At 41.7% G+C, this 23,899-nt stretch overlaps 2 protein-coding genes across 7 annotated transcripts in view; one reads left to right on the top strand and one right to left on the bottom strand.

Moving 5' to 3' along the window:
* PTDSS1 (phosphatidylserine synthase 1) overlaps positions 1-7,967 on the bottom strand; it is a 32,726-nt gene extending 24,759 nt beyond the window's left edge. For both annotated transcript variants that reach the window (XM_080378937.1, XM_080378936.1), the window contains exons 1-3: positions 7,646-7,967; positions 2,195-2,286; positions 576-620 (exon numbers count right to left, since the gene is read on the bottom strand). In XM_080378937.1, the coding sequence (XP_080235063.1) occupies positions 576-620; positions 2,195-2,286; positions 7,646-7,824 (316 nt within the window). In that variant the 5' untranslated portion in view covers positions 7,825-7,967. The remainder of the gene's footprint in view (positions 1-575; positions 621-2,194; positions 2,287-7,645) is intronic.
* Positions 7,968-8,079: 112 nt separating this feature from the next.
* Positions 8,080-22,748, top strand: MTERF3 (mitochondrial transcription termination factor 3). 5 transcript variants are annotated; one of them, XM_080378938.1, is made up of 8 exons: positions 8,080-8,194; positions 8,723-9,065; positions 11,391-11,543; positions 12,552-12,741; positions 15,894-16,041; positions 17,294-17,365; positions 20,143-20,304; positions 22,512-22,748. In XM_080378938.1, exons 2-8 carry the CDS (start codon positions 8,747-8,749, stop codon positions 22,704-22,706), a joined length of 1,239 nt encoding a protein of 412 aa, XP_080235064.1. In that variant the 5' UTR covers positions 8,080-8,194; positions 8,723-8,746; the 3' UTR covers positions 22,707-22,748. The 5 variants fall into 5 exon arrangements, with proteins under 5 accessions (XP_080235064.1, XP_080235067.1, XP_080235065.1 ...); XM_080378941.1 differs by having other exon boundaries at positions 8,726-9,065; XM_080378939.1 differs by lacking the exon at positions 8,080-8,194 and adding an exon at positions 8,227-8,609.
* Positions 22,749-23,899: the final 1,151 nt, after the last annotated feature.

Consider the following 23,899-nt stretch of genomic DNA (forward strand, 5'->3'; position numbering starts at 1 on the left):
ATAGAATTGTTTTCCAATCTATAAATTCAACTAACATTGACAGGTATTTTTGCTGGAATTGTAAGTTAAGAATATGAGTATATGTCAAGAATATCAATAAACGTATGTTAAGCTATACAATGATACAATTTAATAAAGATTTAAAGTAATAGCATATTTTGCCAATAGTGAAAAGAAGCACCCTACTAGATTGGATTTAGTTAGAAGTCAGATAGTATATGCAGTAGCTGTAAAAACGCCAAACCTTTTTGGGGTGAGAAGAGATAGCACTAGGAAGAGGTGGGAGGGATTAGATCAGGAAGCACAAACACAAAATGGGACTAAAACAGAGTATCAAAACAAATGATTCCGGTTCTGGTAATCTAATTTACACCATCCTGATACAGAGTAACTACAATGACATCCCCAAACTTAACTAAGAACAGATTATAACTCACTGCTCAGAAGTGGGAGGGAAGAAGCATTCACGGAAGTTTGATGCACAATTGTGTTTCATGACAATTCCAACCATCTGAAAGTTAAAACTGTTGTCCTGCAGAAGCTCTAAAAAAGTCAGAGATACAACTTAAACTTACCAAAAACCATTCTCCATAGCGCAGGGTGGGGACGTGTAAAGGGTCCTGTGGACAGTAAACAAAAAGCTTATTAGAACAGAGTCAAGAAAAACCACATAATCTATTTTTCAGTATATCTCATATGAGGATTTGGCATGATCATGGATCAGTTCTCCATCAAACTATGTAATATACCCAAAAGTTGGGGCTATGTTAAAAAAAAAAGTACCAGCAGATTTCAGAGAGGAAAAGGAGACTACCAGTTAGTAGGGTGTAGACAAAATTTTCCTTTATTAATACAGAGCTGTTTCTAGAAGACTAGTGTGCATTTTGCTCAGCAGACACCATATCTCTCAGGTGTCACCTGAGGATCTCTTGATCTGCTTTCTAGACCACAGCTCACACATGGCTTGCTCCCAATGAAGTAATTAAATACAAATTTCTCTGTGTTAGCAAAGAACCATGGTGCTTAGCCATCAGATGGCCATGAAATGTTAGCAAGCAGGCCTCCTAAAACTGAGTATCATATATCTGACAAAAACTAAGATAACTATGCTTTTTACCGGTGTCAGCATTACTTTAGAGCCAGTGAATAAACTGACTTTATTAGATTAAAACCCTCTCAGTTAACATAAGGACCAAAGGAGGCAAGCGTGATGAAACTGGAAAGCCTCTAAACATGAATCATACATGGAGGTAGCAAGAAGTGGCTGAACAAATATTTTCAGCACACACTGCAGACTGCTCTTTCACCATGGTATGCATAAAGGTCATTTTTCTCTGGCATTCAGTTTTTCAGGGAACACTTTGTGAACGGTATGGATTAATGACTTTTAAAATATAAGAAAAACACATCCCAACTCTGAAGTACAAAGCTATCCTGAGCACAATCCCTGTTTTTTCCTGAACACTGCCAATCCTCACACACTTTAGACTTGACCCAACAATTATGCTCTTGCTGACAGCAATAAGCAAAAATTTAAAATAAGTAAATAAAAATTCATTAAAAAACCAACCAAACAAAACAGGAAGACAGGATTTCCTCCACAGAATTGTCACACAAACGTTTCTACCTTGATGCACCTTCTGCTCCTCACACAATTACCAGAATTTTTGTCCAACTTAACCTTCTACTGAGCAACTGTGGGTTTACATCATAATGTTACTTAGAACATTTCTAATTATCACTAGCTTCTGCTAAGGCGATTTATGTAGGGTCTTATTTCTCTGAGAATTTGTAGAGTGACACTTCTGTTAAAACACACTGAGGCAGACCCCTTTTAAACATTGTTTAAGGATCTGGCAGCATCATTATTTACCAATCTGAGCTGCAACTGTGCACCTGCAAATAGACACTGATTTTGAGAATCTGACTTCCTTGTTAGATACAGACAAGCTATAAATAACTTGCATTTTACAGCTATCTCCGCTCAGTATGACTGCTTTTTGTCATGAATGAAATATGCAAACAAAATGAAACCCATTTTCAGACTGTCCCTTAACATAAAGGAGCTCAAAAGAGTAAAAACAAATACATTAAAAAATTTGGTACTTTAATAAAAATCAAAATAAATATAGTGGCAATAAAAAGAAATTCATGTTACAAAAAGTGAAGTATAAACAGTATAAATCTCACTCACCATTAGGAAATGCTAGAACACTGATGATTAGAAAGAAGAAAATCACAGAGAGGATACCCCTCCAAATGTTATCCTCTGGGACAGAATCATCCCTGAAGAGACAGACATCAAAGTGTTAAAGAACATTATAGGGATAAAGTTGAAAGGCTCTGAAGATATATTATTATTATTATTTAAATAAAGACCACATGGAAATTAAGTATAGGAAATAAGCATGCTGGTTATATAACAAGTCAAGATAGTAACTGCACTGAATGATTTTCACTGCACTTCTGGGTATCCCTTCCTCACAATAGAGTCAAACACACAATCAATAAATATGAGCCATAAGCATTGTTAGAAGTCAATGCAGAAGCAATGACTAAGTTTAACACAAGGCGAAAAAAAATCTTCCTGATTTAATGTTCACAGAAACATCATCAAAAGTACTTCTACACAGCAGAGACCTAGACCAAAGACTCTGGAAGCCTGGATGAAATTCCTAGGTTTCCCACTGCTGTTTTGGTGCTGTTTGTAATCCCCTTCACTCCCCTCAGCCTGTTCCCAATGCCAAATGCCTGAGGAGAGCACAGAGGGTGGAAATAATGATTACAATCAGTCTTTGGAAATAATGATTACACAGCTTAGAATCTGTGTATATGAGAGACAGAACAACTGAAGAACAAAGGAAAAATATAAACTCTCTTTTAGAACCATTAAGCCAAAGCTCTGAATAAAATACCAGGTATTATTTGTGCTACTGTCATATTAAGGCCAGAAGAGACTTTAGAATTCAGTTTGGAATGCTAAGGCAAGCACTTGACTGAGAATTTGTTTCTTTTCAGACAAATAGAATATAGTGTTCAACAGCAAGATTAACGAAAAAAAAACCACTCAAATCTTTTAACCAGCAGCCAGCTTCTAGAAGACTTCACTGACACAAATAGAAACAAACCTCAGACTATCATAATATGCACAGCTAATATTTCATAACGTATCACCCACTACAACTGAAATTCAAGTTTTATTATCTGGGTAATTTTTATGTACTTCAGATCAGTTTATCTATTTAAATATATTCTTTCATTCCCAACCCATGATACCAAAAAATTCCCAGGAAACTTTAGAGAGATAAAACTCTTCCTGGCAAAATATCTGTCACATTTCTGGATGGTTCAGCAAAGAATCTGTGACAGCATAAATGCGCTCCACACTAGATATTTGCTGCAGTTACAAAAATATTTCTCACTTTGCCAAATGATTTCCCTTTCCCTCAAAATTGAGCCTTAACAGCTCCACAGCAGACTTTCATCATTGTGAGGCATTTAAGCACTGTGTTAATTCAACCGTATGGCAGGAAAAAGTACATTAAACATTAATGGTTTCTCCCCAGGCCTTAGGGACTCCCCACAGCATTTTTTTTAAACCAGCGCAGTCCAGATTTACCAGTCATTTTCCGGCATCCATGCTGCACAGGCTAACACTTTATACCAGCTACAAATGCCAGATTCCAGAGCTTAACTCTGGCTCCCTTGGCAATCTCAAGAGCCTCTTGCCATCCTAGCCAGTCTCAGGCTCCAATGGCTCAGACAGCAAATCCATATTCCTGGTTTAACATATGCAAACAACACACACACATGCTGTCATGGGTGCCACCAAGTGGAGGAATTTATTTTTATTTTTGAAAAGAGAACAGATTACTAGAGTCACATCACTGCACAATTCAGCACGACCAAGAAAGTGAAAGACACTGTGATCACATCACTTTATTGTTGTAACAACTGGGCTGAAGGGTCCTCACCTTTGCATATCAGGATTCTGAGTACTACTCACCTGCAAGAAATCTATCCTAGTCATGTTGGCACCACCTCCCCCCCCAAATCAACAAAGATGTACACACTGCTAAACCACACTTCCTTCCAAATGACTGGTAGAGGCATTTCAGTTTTGCTTGCCGGTACCCTTCAAAAGGAATAGACAGCCAATCTTCTTGCCAGAAGCAGGTAAAAACAGGTGGGAGCAAGAGACTTGCTATTGTGCACTAGTTAGGATAAAAATTACAGCGTTTGCCTGGAAGAACTATTTTGGGGAATGCCAAGAGAAACAGGGAAGCAAAATAACTGGAAGGAAAGACACAATCACAACAAGCTGCAATCAGGAAAATGTGCTAAATCATCTCCTCACTCAGCCCTAGGAACTTTGATGCTGATTTTGAAATATGAGCATTCATGCAGCAAAACCAAGGTTTCTAACACTTGTGTGGGAGGACAGATGAAAATTCTGTCAATTTTAACCTACTTTACCAGTGCATTTTTCAATTCTGTGGCTTTTTGGAGAAGAAATAATAAAAAGCAGAGCGCATAACTGTGTAACATTTTTCTCTCTCCTGCTCTTCTCCAGAGCACTACATTACACTGGCACATTACAAAAACGTAAACTAGTAAGTTATTACATCATGAAGGAAAAAAATGAGGCTATTCAACTGAGGAAAAAACAGCTAGGACAATAAATTCAGAGCATGTGTAGGGAAAAAAAAAAATCTTCTGTGAACTCCCCAAACCAAACCTAAATGCACAATAACCTAGTTTAATCAACTACATTAATCAAGAGATGTGAAAGACAACAGCCTACATCCTCACAGGTCTTCTGCTTCCATAAACCCCTGCAACTTCACACCAAAAGATACCAATCTGTCACCTTCCTCAGCCATGCTGCCATGCTCCACAAAATAATCCCTCCAGCCCCTGCCTGCCCTCCTGCTGGTTGCCTCTGGTCTCAAAGAAGGCCACATCCCTCTCTCTAGGAAAGAAGAGGTCAGGCAAAACTAGAGCCGCTCCGCACCTGCACTCTTAAGATGCAGCCTGGAAGCAGAGGAGCCTGTATCTGGCTCATTCAGCAGGAAATCACCAAGGCAGCTGCAGCCATTGTCAGAAGCACTAGAAGGATGTGCTTTAAAAAACCGAATACCCTCTACTCCCCACTTTAAAACTGAAAAAGATAAACACACTCACCTTTCTTTTTCTGGATTATTATTATTGCTGCCTGAAGATTATCGCTATCTGAAGTTCAGCTTCACCCTTATCTGTCAGCTCAATGACAGTATCAGCTGCTCTCAGTTATCCTAAGGGAGAGCCCCGTTACGGCTTAGTATAGCCAAGGGAAAAGCATTTTCTAAGTTTGTCTGAACCTCCACATACTTCTGACATAAACCAGTTCAGAAGAGACAAGAAAGACTTTAAGGGAAGCCAGAATTTCCTCTGCCTATGCTGAAGTTCCTGAAAGTATAAATTCGACTTAACAACACCAGTATGAAAGTATCACAGAAAATCCCTTGCTTAAATAAATTGACCAGGAGAGCTACGGAACAATTGACAGCACAGGGGAAGCAAAGAATCACTTGTCACACCTTACTGGGAAGTCTAAAGCACCTTGTGCTCAGGAGGTGGAAATATGAACACAGTTACTAGAGGCTCAAGGTGATAAACTGATGGGAATAAGACGACCACATCTGAGAGCACATACTGTAAGCATGTGGGGAACTATCTCCTCCCACCAGTTTCTCAAAGAGTACATATGGCTTAGGTAGTGTCCCAAAGGAGGCAACGGAGGCAGGACTCTGGTATCATCCAGGAGATTTAAGAAACTCCTGTAATAGCTGGAAATTGCAGAGGGGGGGGGGGGGGGGGTGGGGGGGGTGGGGCGCAGAGGGGAGGGAAGAGAAAACAAAATCAGAATAGTTTCCACAACCTGAGAAGAAGAGAAATAAGAGTTAAAGAGAAGTCAATGGATATTTAACTTCACAATACAGGAAGTGAGGCAGAACAGAGACAGAAGGAGAAGAAAATGAAGAAGCTGAAGTTAGAAAGCTAGCAAGTCACATGGAAAGGAAAGTTTGTGGTCCTCTTGGAAAAACGCAAACATCCTGGAAGCGAAGCAGTATTCTTGGGGCCTAGAAGACTCCATAGTTCTGAAATTGCTGCTTGGCTTATCCTCTGCTTGAATGGAATGACAGCAAAATTTCCTTCCTTCCCCAAAGGCAAGCAATCAGTTCCAAGAATCCTCCAGAATGATGTCTGGATAAGAATCCCTTAGTAACTCACAAGTTTGACCTAAATTAACCCTGTAGTGAGAAAAATGATCGGGCAAGGGGAGACAAGAGGAGCACTTGCAGCAAAGGTCTCTAATTAAACACCATACCAAAGCACAGGAGCATGTCTCCAATTTAAGAATTAAGAAGGGACCCCTGGGACATTCTACCTTAGCTTAGGTAACAAGATCTAAGTAGAACAATGGATGTGTTCACCAAAAATATATTCCTTGGGGCTGTACACAAGTTGCAACAGGAAAAGGCACACCTCAGACCATTTGCAGCTACACTATTTTGTTTTCTTATGCTCCTCTTTCAGCTCAACCCAGGCTTGACCATTATTTTTGTATCTGATAAAAACTATACATCTGGATTCTTAGAACAAGACAGATTACACACTGAACTATATAGCAGGCCTAGGGACAAATGATGTTCTTCTGTCAAATACAGTGTTTAATCAACAAGGCTACTGAAACCTGTGACTGCATACATACAGTGCCACAAAATTGCAAATGAGCCCAAAATAAGAGGCACAGCTCAGCCAAAACCTCTCAAGAATCACTGTTTGCCCAGAGACTGCAAGGTCTAGCCTAAAGGAGGATTACATTAACATTTTTGCAGCCCCATTCGGTAGGAGGCAAAGAAAAAGTACGTGCAACTTCAAAATATACTGCCAGGCACCCTTCAGAGTGCACCCCTATACCCTTTGTTTCCAAATAAGGCTCCTGAAAATAACCGTGTCCGTTCTTAGCTTTATTTCCATGAATGACTGCAGTGACGAAGTCAACAGCGCCGTGCCTGCGGTGGGGAAGGGACGTGGCGTGGCACACCGGCACCGGGGCCCGAGCCTGCCCGTGACCGGCCACCTAAGGACGGTGACACAGAGCAGTCACCGCCGTCCGCTGAACGCCTGGTAAATCATCTCCTTGAGTGATGTCATTGCTCGATAGCCTAACAAATGCCGGTTTTGGCAGCTGCCTGGAACGCACGTTTTGGTAAAGACTTTTAACGGAGAGCCTCAAAACGATCAACAAGTTCCCGGGAAACGCCGCAGGGGCGGACAGCCGCTCTCCGAGCGCAGGCCCCCCGGCGGGGCGCCCCCAGCCCCCGCGCCGTGCACCGCCCCCGCCGGCCCAGCCTGCGGCGAGCCACAGCCCGACACCGGGTCCCCCGCCCCCGGCTGGAACCCCCCCGCCGGGGCCGCGCCGCCCGCCCTCGCCCCCGGGACCGGCCCCAGCCCCGGCCCCCTCCCCAGGACCGGCCCCAGCCCCGGCCCCCTCCCCAGGACCCCCCTTCGTCCCGGGGCCGGGTACGCGCGGCCGCGGCGCCACCAGCACCCAGGGGCGGGGCGGGGGGTCCCCGCGGCGGCGCCGGGGGCCGCGCACCTGGTGAAGGCGAAGGCCATGAGGCTGAGGATGGTGAAGCTGAGAAGGGTGATGGTGTGCGGCCGGTAGAAAAACTCCAGCGTGATGTCCTCCACCTGCTGCTCGTTGATCATACGGAAGTGCAGGCGGTAGTTCACGTCGTCCTTACTCAGGGTCCGGCTCCCCACGCACGACGCCATCTCGCCCCCTTCCCCTTGCCTCACCGCAGCTCTGGTGCTCCCGGGGCGGCGCGGCCCGGCCCGAACCCACCCGGCCGCCCGCGCCGCCTCCCGCTGAGGAGGCGCCGCCGCTGAGAGGCGAGGAAAGGAGCGGCGCCGCGCCCGCCTCGCCGAGGGGCGGAGCTCGCCCTGCCGCTCCCGCGGCGCCCCGCGCCCACGCGGTGAGGGAGGGAGGAAGGAACGGAGCGGGGGGGGGGGGGGGGGGGAAGGAGGCGGAGCCACACCGCCCCCTTCGAGCAAACGGTGGAAAGGTCCCTTTTCTGCCTGTCTCCCCCCCCTCCCTTCTCGCGAATGGTCTCACCCGAGTTGGGGCAGGGGTAACGCGAGGCAGGTGAGGCGTTAGCAGGCCCTGCTGCCGGCGCTGCTTTGGGGGGGGGCCGGGGCCAGGGCCAGGGCCAGGGTTGCCTTGTGGGGCGGCCGCGCTCGCCCTCCCGGGGGCCGGGCTTCCGCGTGTGGAGCGGGACACGCTCAGGCACGCAGCGTGGGGGCTGCCGGTCCGAGGCGGCCTGCGAGGGGCGGCGGGCGCGGCGCGGCCCGGTCCCCCGCCCGCCCGGTGGCGGGGTGTGAGGTGACCGCTGTACGCGGAGCGCCCCGTCCCTCTGAGTGGGTTTAGACCCCAACTGGGCTTCCCCTGTGCGCCAGAGGGAGCGGCAGGCGTACAGGGCAGCGGGCAGTGGCGTTCAGAGCCGGCTCCTCTCCTCAGTTAGGCCTCCTCCGTTTACCTCGTATTTAAAGCCCCAGAGCAGGTACTTGGCGCTTTGTTGCGCGTAATGCCAGCTGGAATTAACGCTCCTGCTCCCAGCCCTGCGGGCGAGGTGAGGCTGCGCCTGGGTGACTCCTCAGCCTTTTTGTTTCCCAGCAGGGTGCTGTGCTGAGGTGGAAGATGGCTTTGCGGCAGGTCTCCCGTTGGTGTTGCCTGCTGAAAACGGCCCGTGCAGCTGACTTTCCTCGGAGGCTGAGGAGCTGCAGCAGCACCACACAACCGGGTCGTGAGTGTGCCCCTCAGGCTCTGCTGCCCTCTAGAAATGCCGTTCTGTGGAGATTGCAGGCGTACAGGCATGTATCTGTAGGAAGCTGTTCTCCGCCAGACAGTGCCAAGGATGGCTGCTTTCATTCTGAAAGTAACTTGCCTTCACCGGCAAAACAGGAACAAGCAAAAGTAGAAACATTACCTGATCTAAATGCAAAAGTACTTTATGAAGGTAAGAGGCCTTAAGGGTACCATTTCTCCCAAATCTCCAAATCATGCCTTCGGTATCACTCTTGGGTCTCCCATTTTGACCTGCTTATCTAAAATATTTAGCTGAAGTTCTTGAGTTTCACTTGGGTTTAGCCTCATAGTTAATGCAGAATTCCTGCAGTCACTCTAGCGTATAAAGAATACTTTTAAGTCAAGATAAAGATAAAACATTTTAGGTAGAAAATGTCAGTCTGGAGCTGCTGTTTGAAAGGCTTTTCTTTCCCTAACTCTACCAGCAGCAGCTGAGCATTTGCCTTTCTCTTATAGATGTGCCAGTACAAAATAAAGGGTTTTATTTGTCCGTTTTGGTTGCGTTTGGGTTTGGGTTTTTTTTGAGTAAGGGTGGGGAGGCCGCCCCTGAAGCAGCTCCCACAACACAGCCGTTTGAATGATCAGGGATGAACAACAGGAGGCAGCAGTGTGAAGCCTGCTCATCCAACTATCTCCTGAGGAAAGGAGATGGATACAAGGTTGCTTTGGTGGTGTTGTCCGAAGGAGATTGCCTCACTTTACTTTCATATCTAAGTGACGATTAAAAAAAAATACAACCCTCTGAAAATAATTCTGGTATGCTGAGGAAACTTGCTCTGGATTACTAAGCAGTCTTGTATGTTCAGATTCTACTTTGAACCCAGCCAACTTGGAACCTACAGAGCTGATTTTTGGGGTGGCTCAGAGCTGCAACTGAGATCTGTATGTTTGTGCAGCTGGTTCTGGAAACAGTGCTGCACCAGAACTGACAGGTCAGCCAGCTCGTATGTGTCTGCACCTGCGGTGCAGTTTATCTATGTGCCTGATTTTTATCTGCCAGCAGACTTACTGTTGTATATATGTGCGTGTGTAGCATTTTTCCTGGTTGGCAGTGTCTACAATGGAATAAACATAATTGCTAACTTTTTTTTGTTGTTGTTCCTGATAGGAGGTCTAAAGAACTTAGAAGTGGCAAAAAAAAGGGCATCTATGCTTCCAGAATGGACCTTGGTGTATATTGGTTCAGTCCAAAACAAGTTGAAGGAACAGATTCCTAGAGAGTTATTACTGTTTAAGGTGTGAGTGTTGCTAAAAATGTTTTACTGTGCTTTTGTTTCTGAGGCTTTGAGAAAAAGAAACAAGACCTTCAACAGCTATTGTGTTAGTTGATGGAACTCTTCCTAGAACATTAGGATCATCATACTTACTTTGGAATCAGTCTTGGTAGTTCTGGTGTGGCTTTATTTTCTTGACATGGAAGAGTGTTACCCTAGTCTCTAGGGAGCCGCTGTGAGAAGGTGCAGGGCACAGAAAATCCCCATCGTGAAGAGTTTATAATTAGGCCTCTTGATCAGTAATCAGTTTGATAATTGAGATGGATGCTAGCTGCCAGCCTGCAAACAGTAATCTTGATCTAGCTGCTGTGAGCTCCTGTCAATGGAAAAATAATCAGTTTAGAGCTGGGGTCCTCAAACTTTTTAAACAGGGGGCCAACGTGCGAATGAAGTGGCAGGCAGTCATCTGCGGCTGCTTGGTTCACCCCCCCCCCAACCCCTGGTGGGGCAGGGGCAGGGGGGGTCTGTAAATACTGGGGGCCAGATTGAGGACCCTGGGGGGCTGTATCCGGCCCATGGGCTGTAGTTTGAGGACCCCTGGTTTAGAGAAATACTTTTTAAAGATGCTGAGCTTAGTGACTTGGAACACTTAAGGGAAAACAAGTATAATGATGTTCACTTGGAAGCCTTAATGAGCAGGAAATGGAGCTTGATTTCTTTAGCTGTTAGAGGTGGTGGCAGTCAGCAGCCATTCTGTAATGGATAAGACATGATAGCTTGTTTAGAGTTGGCTGTGAAATACCTTGAAAGCTAAAAACAGTTGCAGTTTAGGATGAGGTTCAGAAGAGGCACAAAGTAGTGGGCTTGTTAGGTTATGAAAAATAATCTCTGCAGTAGCCTTTGATCTGGATATGATCAGGCAAGAATGCATTGGTGAAGATATGAAAGACAAATCTTTTTCAAGATGGTGATGTGAGCTGTTGTCAGCAGTGATCAAGGCAGTAAGCCGAGGGCAGGCTTGCTGGGTACTATGCTCAGATTTGGCCACATGAGCAAGAGTTGATGGTCAGTGATGAGGAAATGGAATAAAGACAAAAACTGGGAGTAGAATCTATGTTTTCAAATAATAATAGATTGACTGTTCATCTCATGCACAATGTTCTTGCATTTTGAAATGGATTTTAAGAGATCTGTATCGCATTTGGTGGAAGCAGGTTTGTCTTTCATAAAATGTGTTTCGGTCTTCTATGTTTGTTTCTTAGATTGGGATGACATCCCACCTTCATCTGCTTTGGAAGAGATTTCTGAGGAAGAAGCTGTACAGATCATTGCAGAACCACTTCTTCCCCTTCAGTCTTCCACACTCCAAGATTATGTTGATCACTCGGAAACCCTAGCGAAACTTGTCCACCTAGGTATGTGTGATTTCATGTGGTTTGCCTATGTCTAGAGCTTTGGAGAGTCTATAATTTGTGTTTCGATCTTACTGGTTGCCTTGTAAACTTGAAAATAGGAACATTGACCAATGACTAAAAGCAGCAGAACGTTATCCAGGGTAAATGGAAAAAGAGAGGGGACTGTATGACTCACTAGTAATGCCATACTGAAGACAAAGCTGGCTACCTTTAGTCCTGTAGTGCTGTGGATGTTAGAAAGAGGCATCTCCCAAGCTTCTGGAGGTGTGGAGCACTTTGTGTAACTTGATTGGTCTTTCTTCTTTTGGGCTGGTTAAGGGTCCGTTAATTTGGTGCAGAAGAAATTGCAGCTCTCCATCCTTGAAAGGAAGGAAGGAGAGTCGTTGCTGTGCAGAAACTTAGAAGTTGCTCACATTAAACTGGAGAGGTAAGAAGGAAAGGATAGAATGCACTTTACTTCATATCAAAAAGCACTTGAACTGTGCAGGGATAGCAGAGTTCAAGGTTGCTGGCCACCTCCTTGTTTCCCAAAAGTGCAAGGAACACTAGAAGGAGGTTGGAGAAATAAACATTTGAGAGGGGGAGATCTGACCCCATGTAGTAACCAGTTGCTACGTGTGAGCCAGTATCCAAAGGCACTTCACTGTGGAATTGTCCTGTTCCCTTGTATAATGGAGTTGGGAATTCCTCGTACACTTCTGTGTACCAAGAGTACATCTCTACATGTGGCACATGCTAATGTTCTTGATTCCTCACATGCAAGATTCACTGCAAATGTCTTCCTTCAAAAAATAAACTCTGCAAAAGTGTCTATAATAACTGCTTGTTTTATCTGGAATCTTTCCACAATATACAAGGTGTTTTGACCTTGCTGTGTTGAGCAATTAAAGTATGCTAAATCAGTGCAAAAAGGAGTAGTCCTGTAAATTTCAACATGCCTTTGTGAAACATTTATAGGAAGTAGGATCTGTGTTTAATTAAAACAATTTCTAATTCTATTTGTTGTAGGAGTTAACCTATTCCAAGTGGAGAAACGTCAAAAGGCAGGTCAACTCCTACTGACCTTGGACTTTGAAAAAGATGTAAGAAAAATACTTCTGTTTCTTAAGGATGTGGGTGTAGAAGACAATCAGCTGGGACCATTCCTGACCAAAAATCCATACATCCTTGCTGAAGATCTTGAAGCTTTAGAAACCAGGCAAGCCTTTCAAATTGCAGCAGGGTGTAATTCTCTTGGCTTGAAGATCTAATTTCCCAGTTGGCTTAACCTTGTGTCAGCCTGTGTCGCTGTTGTGTCCTTTCTCACTCAGTTCCTGGCTCCATGTTCCTGTGCCTTCCCTTCAGTCAGGATTAACATGTGGTGGTATTGCAAGTCAAGTCAACACCCTGAAAACTGACCATTAACAAATTTTACTGCTCATCCCTGTCTGTCTGCTGCAGAGGAATCAGCTTGCCATCCTGGGCCACTTGCTTTACGTGTGTCAGCTTAGATTCAAAATGTTAGTCCCTGAGGCTTCACCTGAATTTGTAGAACAATATTAACCTTTTCAGTCGTGCTTTGGAACTGCTGTCCTAGATGATATGTCTACCCATACATTGTGAATTCTGCAATAAATGAAGCAGATCAGATCTCTTCTGTATTTACATCTAACAGCAGCAGAAGGTGACATTTTTTTCCCCATTGTCCAGCTCAGACTGAGCACAAGACTACAATGAGTTAATTTCTGTGTGCGTTCACACTTGTATGGCTTTACAGTGTTCCTCAGTCCATAAAATGGACTTCTATTCTTAAAATTACTCCAGACAGGCTTGCATTAATTCTACAGAACAACTTGTGTCTGTGTGTACATACTTCGTAATGAACTCAGAACATCTTGGTATTTAAAAATTCCAGAAAAAAAAGTCTATTGTCTTGGTTTTTGCACATAGTAGCTGTCCAAGACAGAAATCTGAAAATAAGGCTTTTTGGAAACAGGCACGTTAGTAGACTTATGTCTAACATAGACCTGACACTTCTTCTTTCTCCTTTGCTTATCCATCCTTCAGCTCAGTAAGTGGCTTCTCAGAAACAATAACCAAAAAGAACCTGTGTCATTTTTCAGCAGTCACTTTGCGTCTAGATGTCAGAGTTCCTTATACGCTTCTAAAGACAGTGGGTATTGCTATGGTAAACATTCAAACTCTCTGTGAAGTCCGAACAGCTTTTCAGTGACTGTCCTGTAGCACTGCCTGGTTAGTGAAGTAAGGGCTGAACAGGACAATCAGATTTCTTAATTTTCTGCAGCTTGATTTTTCAGTAAGTTTATCGCTGGCACCAGTGAATGCTTTCCTGCAAGCTTTAAAGTAAGTGTACTGCAGAGGGTTTATGGCAGGCTGTGAAGTGAATGTGTCTCAGATAGCTGTCTTTTGAAAGCGGAGTATCACCTTCGCATAAACACTTCGGTGCAGATGGACATGGTATTGGTTACATCACTCTGGAATGTCTTATTGCTGTGGATTCCATGTTGCCAGGAAACAAAACACAAATTTCAATAGATTTGGCATTTGACTTCAGATAAACACTGTAAAAGTCAAAACATTCCATAATACATAACAATTCTGACAGTTGCAAATCAGTGTCTGTACTGCAGCTGCACCAGATGCTTTGTTTTATGGTATTGTTAATGATGACTTAAAACTGTTAACATGCTACATAGAATTGTTGACCCCTGTAGTAGGGTGAGGGCTAACCTTGGTGCCAACGCTCACAAATTTATCTCAAACTTTGGTCAGGTTGGATGATTGTGTTTCTTCACTATACCAGTTTCTAGAGCCAGGTTGTTACAATCTTGCTGTCTGTCTTTTAAGCTTCTTAACTTTCCAGGATGTGAAGAAATGCTTTGGGTGTGTATCTTAATGACTTGTCCTGACACCCCTCCACTTGTTTTCTGTTAACAACCAAAAGGTTTTATTTTTAATCTGTTCATTTAGCTATGTTTCTGGGATGCTTGGCAGTTGTGCCCTTGAAAAAATGAATGGAAGAGGTATAGCATAGCCAAGCTGCAGCATCCAAAACACAATGGGATAATTTTTAAAGGGCCAGTTGTTTATAGTAGTGTTCTGCATTTCTCCCTCTCCTAACCTCTCATCGCTGAGGCTCCTGCAGCCACTTCCCACCAGCATTGTCTGGAGCCTGGGCTCCTACCTTCTGTGTTGGGGTGCCTGCTCAGCTAGCAATTGGTCCTTTAGAGCTTGTTCTTAGATCTTCTGTGTGGAGGTTTTTGGCTTGTGGTGACTTAATTTTTAACGGTTTGTGGAAAGGGAGGGAGGTTGTAGTGACTGGAAGGTATTTTTATTTTTGTTTCCACAAGACATGATTTAACACACAGCCTGTCTTTTGCTGAGTATCTGCTTCTGCAGAATATTCTGCATTCTATTTATATCTTAATTACTGCCAGATAAAAACAGTTCTTGTATGCTGTAAGTTCATTTGACAGCAAATACTTTTGTATATGCTCATTTATAACACAAGGAAATCTCTTCAAATTGTACTTCAAGGTTTTTTGTAAATGGTGGCACAGGGGTTAATCATGTGTCTATTTCTTGTGCTGTATTTCCTCCCCATTCCTTTTTCTGGGAGCCATGGTAATAATCTGCTGCAAGTAGTACTTGAAATAGGATTTCACTTTCACTGAATTCAACAACATTTGGGAAAAGAAAGTAAGCTCTGTTAAACATAAAAACTTTATTCAGCTCCTTCTCCTTTCTGACAACCAGATGTTTTGTAACTAAATCCATGGACCAGTGACTAAAAGTAGGGACCTATTGTAACAAAAGTAACTTCAGTTGATTTAGAAATGTCTTTTTGGACAATGTCTCTACAGATAGCATTGTTGTATGATACTTCTACTCCAGTGCTATTGGCAAAACAGGGATGTATGAGGTATGGTACTCCATTCTTTCAGCAGTAGAAATGGAATTCATTAAAATAGCAAAAGGCTGTATATATATTCTTGTCTATACCCTATGATGATCTATTAATGTGTTTGCAATCTAGGAGACAGGCTGGTAGTTAAACGTAGGTTAACATAGTTATCTGCTTAAGTACAGCTGGAAGGAATTAAAATCTGTCTTCAGTATTGACATTCTGCTCTGAGGTTTATTTTACTTCTAATTAATTGGAAGGGATGGTATTTTGCTTTTACGATAACTGCAGATTTCCCCCTAATTATTTTTGGCAGGGCTGCATGTTAATGCTAGAACATCTGTCCATTTATAAGATATCACTGAGGAATTTAAGCAAGTACTGAATAAATGGAGGCAATAAAATTTTCATCACTGGATTTTATTTTGTTTTTGTTCTCTTTCTAGAGTGGCTTACCTAAAATCAAAAAAATTTGGTAAGGCAGAAATTGCTCAGATGGTCTCAAGAGCTCCATATTTGCTGTTGTTTTCTGTGGAAAGACTGGATAACAGACTGGGTTTCTTCAAAAATGAACTTGGTCTCAGTGTAAAAAAGGTAAAGACTATACACTGAAGTCTTTAGGTATTTTGTTAGTGGCAACTGTAAGGCCTTGGAACATGAATACTTTAAGTGTTTAGAGGTTATCCACAAACATTAGTGACATTATTGATGGAATCACAGAGGGTTACAGGAGGATAACGTGATTTTTAACTCTCTGTAGAAGTAATATGGACATCTAACATTCAGAGTCCTGAAGTACAGATCTTGAAGATGATCTGCTACAGGTTATTGTCAAACAAGCATGTGTGTGTCCAGTTTTATTATCTCAGGTGGATCAGAGGACTGAATCCATTCCTGAAACAGCAAGCAGCTTTTCTAAATTATAGAAAATAAATTGGCTCTCTTCATCTTTTCAAGATACTGTAACATACTTAACTCATCAGTGAAAAATGGTCTAATCTGCGAATACCATATCAAACTAAATGCCAAATCATGCTCAGCTCACCAAGAGTAACCCCTGGGTTTGCTCATGGGTGCTTACCACATTACATGCTTAGCAGATATTTAGCACCACATTTCAGGATCTTCAGAGGAGATAGTAGCTAGACTTCCTTGGATTAAGTGGGCAGCGTAAATTGTTTCCTGCAGTAGTTGGGGACTGCAATAAATGCCAAGTTCCAAGTGGAATCTGGTGTGCTTCTATTGACTTCTATTAGCTTAACAGTTGTAGCTGTCACAGTGCCTGTTGCTAGCCTTTCCGTGCTTGAGGCAAGAAATCTCACTGGAAAAGGATTCAGTTACTGCCTTATACTCTGGGTGGATTACAAGTAATCACATGGCTTAGGGAATGTGGAGTAATTTCTTGTATTGCCATAATACTGTGGTCTAATCAGATCCTGAGGTAGACAAATTCCACTGCAGCTAAAAAAATCTTTTCATAGCCTTTTATCAGGTAGTGTTTTGTTTACTTTTTTTTTAAAGGTGGGAAGAAATAACTTGAGCACTGAAGGGGGATTGGGCACTTGAGCATGCATACTGCTTTTGATATATGTTTTCACTCCCTTTTTCTGTCTGTTGTATAAATAGCTATGTTATTTTTTATTTTCCAAACATATTTGAGTAACTTTTTGCATCTTAATATACTGCTGCTTCATGCCAACTCACTTTTGGGGTAGAGATAAAATGAAAGTGCATCCCTCTTCCAACTAGGGAAAAAAAGGTTTGAGATCTCTATCTTTCTTTCACAAATGGATTTACAAACAAGCTCTCGGTAATCTTTTTTGGGTTGTGTTTTCCTTAATTGTAGACAAAGGATCTGGTAATTCGTCTTCCAAGGCTACTGACTGGCAAATTAGAGCCCGTAAAAGAAAATCTTCAGGTGAGCTTATTAATAGATATTAAAAGTGCATTGTGTATCCACGTAGTTTAAGAGTTGTCAGAAGATAAAATTCCTGGAGGAGAGTCCTGCACAGAGAGAATTTAATGCAGTAATATTAGTGGAGATATAAAATAACTGAGGATTTTGTTCATTTCTTTTCCTCTATAGCTTGCAAGCTTATAGCATACGTGGAGCAGTATCTTACACTCCTTGCTACCCTGATGGAGGTTAGAAACTTCATCTGGGTCCCTTCCTGCTACCTGATGACACAAATTGTTACCCATTTCTTTATGACGAGTGAAAAATAGGGCCTGCTCCTGCTTTCCCCCCCAGCCCCCCCCCCCCCCCCCTTAATTATTACGGGTTTTTGCTAACTTGGATTGTCCATGAGGATTTAGGAGCAAGAAATGTGCAGTTGATTATTTTCCTCTTGGCAGGTAGCTGGTCTGCCAAAATGTGCATTTGACACCTATTGTCTGATAGCAGATGGTCGTTATTAACAACTGTTGGGTAAATAACTTCAAAACCACAGGGACTCCTTTCCCTTTTGAAAATGTAACTGTGTATTGGTTTAATTATTGTGCTGTAAAGCCATCTAAGCCAAACAGCATGATGTAGTGTAACAATTTCAGAAATCCCATTATCCTATAACACATAACTATGAATTAAAGTATGTAATTTTCAGAAAGACTTACTGCTCTGAAACTATTAAACACTGGGAATCTTGCAGTCTGAAATGTGTGTGGTAAGGGAGGAGACTGGAAAGTAGCAGACCGTTCCAATTAATAGTGCTTTCTTTTTAATGAACATTGTTTCCACGGGCTAGGGAGATTCAGTATACTGTAATGAATGTGTTTTTAAGATCCTCAGTTCTATGTGAATATCTCGTCTATCTACCAAAAAGTTTGTAGTGTAGCATTCTTATTTTTAGTGTTCTAGAGAGAGAGGAAGAATTTTTTGATCCTCACTATTAGAACCTACTGATAAGTAGAAGCTCCGGCCTTTCAGGAGGTTGGGTGTCTCAGATTCAGAATCTGGGTTCAGACCTGTGTGTCCTAAGCTGGTGGTGAAACCCTTGGAAAATGAAACCATATACCAGCAGCCCAGAACTGATGTGGTGCTATCCCTCATTCTGAGTGGGCTGTTCGAAACAAGTGCTGCTGTTGATACTGGTTGTCAAAAGATAACAATTATGGACTGAGTGAGCAGAAGGATGGCTTATTCCATCCTCTGAAGGTTTCATCAAACAGTTAGAGATTAGCTGATGTGGTAAAACTGGAAAGCTTGCATTGTCACTGCCTGTTGTGGGAATCATGCAGAGTATGTTGAATATTGCTGGGGCTTACATGGTAAGGATATTAGCATACGTGGTCTACAGTGTTACTGAATGTTTGCTGTCATACCGAGTGCAGTCAAAGCAACTTAAACTTGAACTCACTGTTCATGTCCAGAGAGCTGATCCATTTCACAAACTAGAAAAGTTCAAGATTCTTGCCATAATTACCTCTACAGTGGGGCCAGCTATACGAGTCCACTGATTTAACATCAGGTCTTACTCACGTTGAGTATATTAATGCAGTAACTTACCTCGACCAAGTCAAATCCATGGATGATACCACTAAAGAGCAAACACATTTCTTCATACTTGAATGCTGTCTTAGTTGATTAGTATGTCCTGTGATATGTAAATTATTTATAAAGCAGATAAGGAAGAACCAGGAGTCAAAAGACCTGATTATAGTCACCTCTGGAAAGAATTCCTTGCAAGGATCTGAAAGCCCTAATGTAGCTTCAACGCTTAGATTCTAAGCCTTTCCCATTGTATTTGCCAGGCAGCTTTGGAAAAGAGCTGCAGTCTTGGCATATCAAACTGGGGGAAAAAAAAAAGCACCACCTTTTTGCCAACTGAAGAAGTACCCGAGTTAGATTTGAAAGTCTGGTTATGCTGACTGGCAAGCACACCTGCTTTGTGACTGAAAACAAGCTGCTTGTAAATGTCACTGGAGGATAGAAGAAATGGCTGAGTTACCAGACACTCTTGTATGCTGAATTCCTTTCTCAAGAACTCAGTGAACTGCTTGCCATTCTGCACTTTGGGAGGAGTGCTCATGATTTTGTTGAAAAAATGTGTTTTGTTTTCCTTTGGGGAAACCTTAACTGAAGTCAAGGCAGTCTCTGGAAAAAGACATCTTATGTTAGATATTAACCAATGGTAAAAGAAATTGAATACACAGCATATTCTACACATCTCTTTCAGGTTCAACAGACTTAATTTGAAGACTACAGTACTGAAATTATACTCCCTAATATAAAAATATAACTTGGAAACATTAGCAAAAGAAATAACCTGTTAACAAAAGTAGTCAGTAGCTATTTAATTGTCGTGTTTTAGAGAGCTCAACAGCTCAGCTCCACAGCTAGAAAGTCAGTCCCTTTTGACAGCTCAGTATTGAAACTGATAAAAAACTCTTTAGAAGAGAATTTTTATGCTTGTAACTGCCATGCATACTGAGGCACAGCATTTTTGTTCATATCTCAGACAAGCTGAAAAACACATAGTAATCATGGAATTCATCTTTACTTCAGGGATACTCTAGAAACAAATTATACTTTAATCCAGAATGATAAATAAGTGGCAGATATTACTGTGGGTTGTATTGTTGTTGCTGTGTCACAAAGGGGAGAATAATTTTGCATTAGTTTATTTCAGTGGCACGTTAAAATAAGCTGATTTTGCTGTAGCTAACTTTTGAAGATAAAATTGTGCTCTTTTTCAGGTTTGTCAGATTGAACTTGGTTTTCAACGTAATGAAATTCAACAGATTGTGTTTAAAACCCCCAAGATTTTAACTGCAAGTAAAAAGAGACTCAAACAGACATTTGACTACTTACACAACATAATGGGCATTCCCCACCACATGCTTACTCGCTTTCCTCAGGTGAGCTATTAATCTGGGAATAAATAGTAGGTGCTCTTTGCACAGCTGTGTCACTAGTTTGGTGCTGAAGATGGAGCCTTGCTGTATGCAGGACGTTTGAATTCTTCAACTTGTCTGTGGCTTTCACTCTACTTGGGATAACTTTTATTAGCAGTTCAGCAATCATTGAGGATTCCAGTGTGGAAATGCCCTTTTCTGCTGGCACATGTGACACCACCACTCCCAGTCTTGTGAATTTTTAAGTCTTCAACAGAAATAGTCATGGCTTATGTCTTCTGGATTCATGCAAGAGAGATTACTGCCTGCTTAGGGATTCCTTGTCCTGAAATCTTACCTAAAGCTAAGACACACAAGGGAAGACCGATCATGCAGGACATCTGTTCATTAGACAATATATATAAACATTTCTTTCAGATTTTTCTAGTTAAAAAACCAATTTTTGTAGATTCTAGGACCTGAAAATACTGTTTAAAGGTAAAAGAAGTTCTGTCCATTAGGAAATCAGATTCTCATCAGTCTTCCTATTGCTATGGCAATAGCTAAAAAATCAAAGGAGTGAAAATAGATGTTTCTTGATGACTATTTTGTTCTTTTCTGTCTCCTCATTGTGGTTATTTCCTTACTAATTAAAATTTGAAAGCACTAGTCACTTCATCCAATGCTGACATGCAATCACACTAGCTTCTTACAAGGAGAAAAAGAAAACACAACTTCTGAACTACAGTAATTTTCTTCCTAAAGCAAGTGTAGTAGGGAATCTCCAATCTACCTGGCTAAAAAGTCAAAATTATATGGGGAAATAAAACTACTCTTTGGGATTTTGATTACTTATCTTGCTATTTAATATATCTTAAGGATACTTGCTATAACTCCAATCCATGTGTCACTTTTGCCCTCCCTGACCTGCAAGTGACCAGAAGTCTGGCTCACTTCCTTCTCAATTGTCTTATTGTTGGCTTTGTGGTGGTTCACCTCGTTATTTCCCTTCTCTTTGTTTGGAAGGGTAAGTGGAGAGTTTCCTCTATTCCTTGTTCTTGGTGCAGTCATCCTCTCTCTTCTCTGTTTTTCTATTCCATCCTCAAAAACTATGAGTTCCAGCATATGGCTAGTGCAACTTATATGTATTAACTTGTGCATTCACAAATGCATGCTTGTCTCCTCCTGGTTTTGCTTCTGTCTTGAATGACAGCAGTGCTGAAAATGAGGCATACAGGACTTTTGTGTCAAATTCTTTCTGACGTTACAGCTGCTGCTGTAACCATCCTTCCTGTCAGCTAGCTCCCTCTTAAAATTCAAGGAAGGCAGAGGAGGAACAGTAGTTTTGCTTTCTGTCCTAGTTCAAATTAGTTTACATTCTCATGAAATCCTTTCAGTAGTGTAGTCTCTTCTTTTTAGTAAATCTGCTCGCTTTCATTGCGCTAGCATTCATGTTTTCACCATTGTCTTCTCTAAGGCGGTGTCTCTTTCTTCCATTATACTGCTCAGAAATGCAGAGTGAGATCTCTACTTTTGAGACTTAACTGTGCATCTTGTCTTCCCTACTTATCTCTCTTTGTAGATGTTCCACTGATTTCTTTCATGTTTCTCCTACCATTGTTTTCGCCTTTGACTGTCTAGAACTTACTGTGACAAGCATCTTCAAAGGTAGGCATTGCTGTGCAGCAGAAGATAAGTGGTTGTTTTGAACCACTGCGCTGTGCCTTTTGGCTTTTGTGTTAGGACAGGAGCCACAGCCACTATGCAGTTCACTTATTTGTATTATGCCATGTGTTCACCTGTTCATTTCTTCTTTAAAACGGTGCACATCTGAATCTGGCTATATAAATAAAGGCTTCTGATAGCATAGGGGAAAATGCTTATTCTTCCTCCCTGTTTCTGAATGTCTCCCCTCTACTTGGCTGTGATTACAGAGAAGTAGTGTAATTATATATAAACACAAAAAAAAAAAAAGAACATGCTTGAGAGTTGTATCACTCCCTGATTTTCCCTTGGGTACGTATGTCAGCATATTGTATTAAAGCATTTATTTAGAATTTAGGTAATTTATATGTAAATGTAACCTACCTAGTGTTTAACATAAATAAGAAGAAAAGATGCAGACTATTTTCTTTCTAGATCTTCAGTTTGTCTAAAAAATAGCTCTTATGTTAGATTTATCAGTGTCTGAAATTAAGACAACCTAAAAGTTTCTTCTCTTTCTTTCTCAGGTTTTCAACTCAAAGCTATTACGAATCAAAGAGAGACATATGTTTCTTACATTCTTGGGAAGAGCCCAGTATGACCCAGCACAACCCAGCTACATCTCTTTGGACAAGCTAGTATCCTTGCCCGATGAGGTGTTCTGCACAGAGATTGCCAAAGCTTCTATACAGGACTTTGAAAAATTCTTAAAAACACTTTAATTAGTAACACATGTAAAAAGGAATAAAGTTATAAAAAAACCATATTTTATGAAACTGCTCCCCTTTATGGTCTCCTAACTTCTTAATTACTGGTTTAAGAAGTTGTTGCTTATGAAACATTTGTAGGATTTAAAGGCTCATAGTAATATTCTTTATGGTGACTTAAAAATATTCACTCAGTCCTCCTGAAATATGTATGTTGATTTGCTGATGCAGTCCTTGTAATTTATTGCTAGCTTAATTTGGAGTGAATGATGCAGCACACTAAAGTGGATTTTTTTTATTTTCTTTCAATATTTTCAGAGGTTTGGGAGATGGAAAAACAGGCTAGTGACTTATTCCCTATCTTGCCCTCTGTCTTCTCCCCTCTCCCTCCCTCCCTGCCTCCCACCCAAAAGTTAGAATAACAAGGTAATGTGGTAGCGAAGAAGTGATGTGTTTACCTGCTTTTATCTGAAGAGCTAATAATGTTACTCTTTTCCTTGTGCAGTGGAAAGCACACCATTACATATGTGAAGCCCCTCATATATAAAGGCATTTTCCAGCAAGTTACAAGGTGTGAAGTTGGCTGCTGAAGTTAATATTCTAAAAGCTGTGGAGTGAAACTTGGTTTGAAATAGCAAAGAAAATCAGCAAACTGAATCTAAGCAAATTACAGAAATAAAATAAAATTATACCTGTCTCTGAAATCTAGGAGGAGCTTATTTTAAGTCACTTTTCTCTTCCCCTGGTTGAGAGTCAGGAAGCAATTTTTCCCCAGCCCAATGAGATTTGTATAGCTTCAGTAGACAAGTAAGCAATGAAAAGAGGCTGTAATATATACTTGACAGAGTTACCTTGCTCAGTTATAACTGATGTTAATGCTAACATTAGGAATCGTGGGAGTATTAAAAGTACCTAATTCTATGAATAAACAAATCGTGTTAATAGAGAATTACCAAATGCTTCACAGCGTATTTGGGCAAAGTGAAGAAACTGACTAAATGCAAATACAAACTGTCTGATCGTTCATTGTTCAGAAGTTTCCATTCTTTCAGTTAAAACGGTTCTGGAAACTGAAATCCAGATGTTTTCATTTGGATTTAAGCTTATTTAATGAAAAAGCCTCAATGTTTTCAAAGCTCAGAGCTGGAGCATAAAATACCAATTTGTATGTAGATGATAGAATAAAATTCAAAAGGTTAAATTCCCCT

This window comes from Falco punctatus (genome assembly GCF_963210335.1).
Source record: "Falco punctatus genome assembly, chromosome: 3".
NCBI lineage: Eukaryota > Metazoa > Chordata > Aves > Falconiformes > Falconidae > Falco > Falco punctatus.

Coding starts and splice junctions, on each gene's coding strand:
- MTERF3 (XM_080378938.1), top strand. CDS start 8,747: ATGGCTTTGCGGCAGGTCTCCCGTTGGTGTTGCCTGCTGAAAACGGCC. Junction 16,042..17,293: donor TTGGTCTCAGTGTAAAAAAG/GTAAAGACTATA, acceptor CCTTAATTGTAG/ACAAAGGATCTGGTAATTCG. Junction 20,305..22,511: donor TGCTTACTCGCTTTCCTCAG/GTGAGCTATTAA, acceptor TTTCTTTCTCAG/GTTTTCAACTCAAAGCTATT.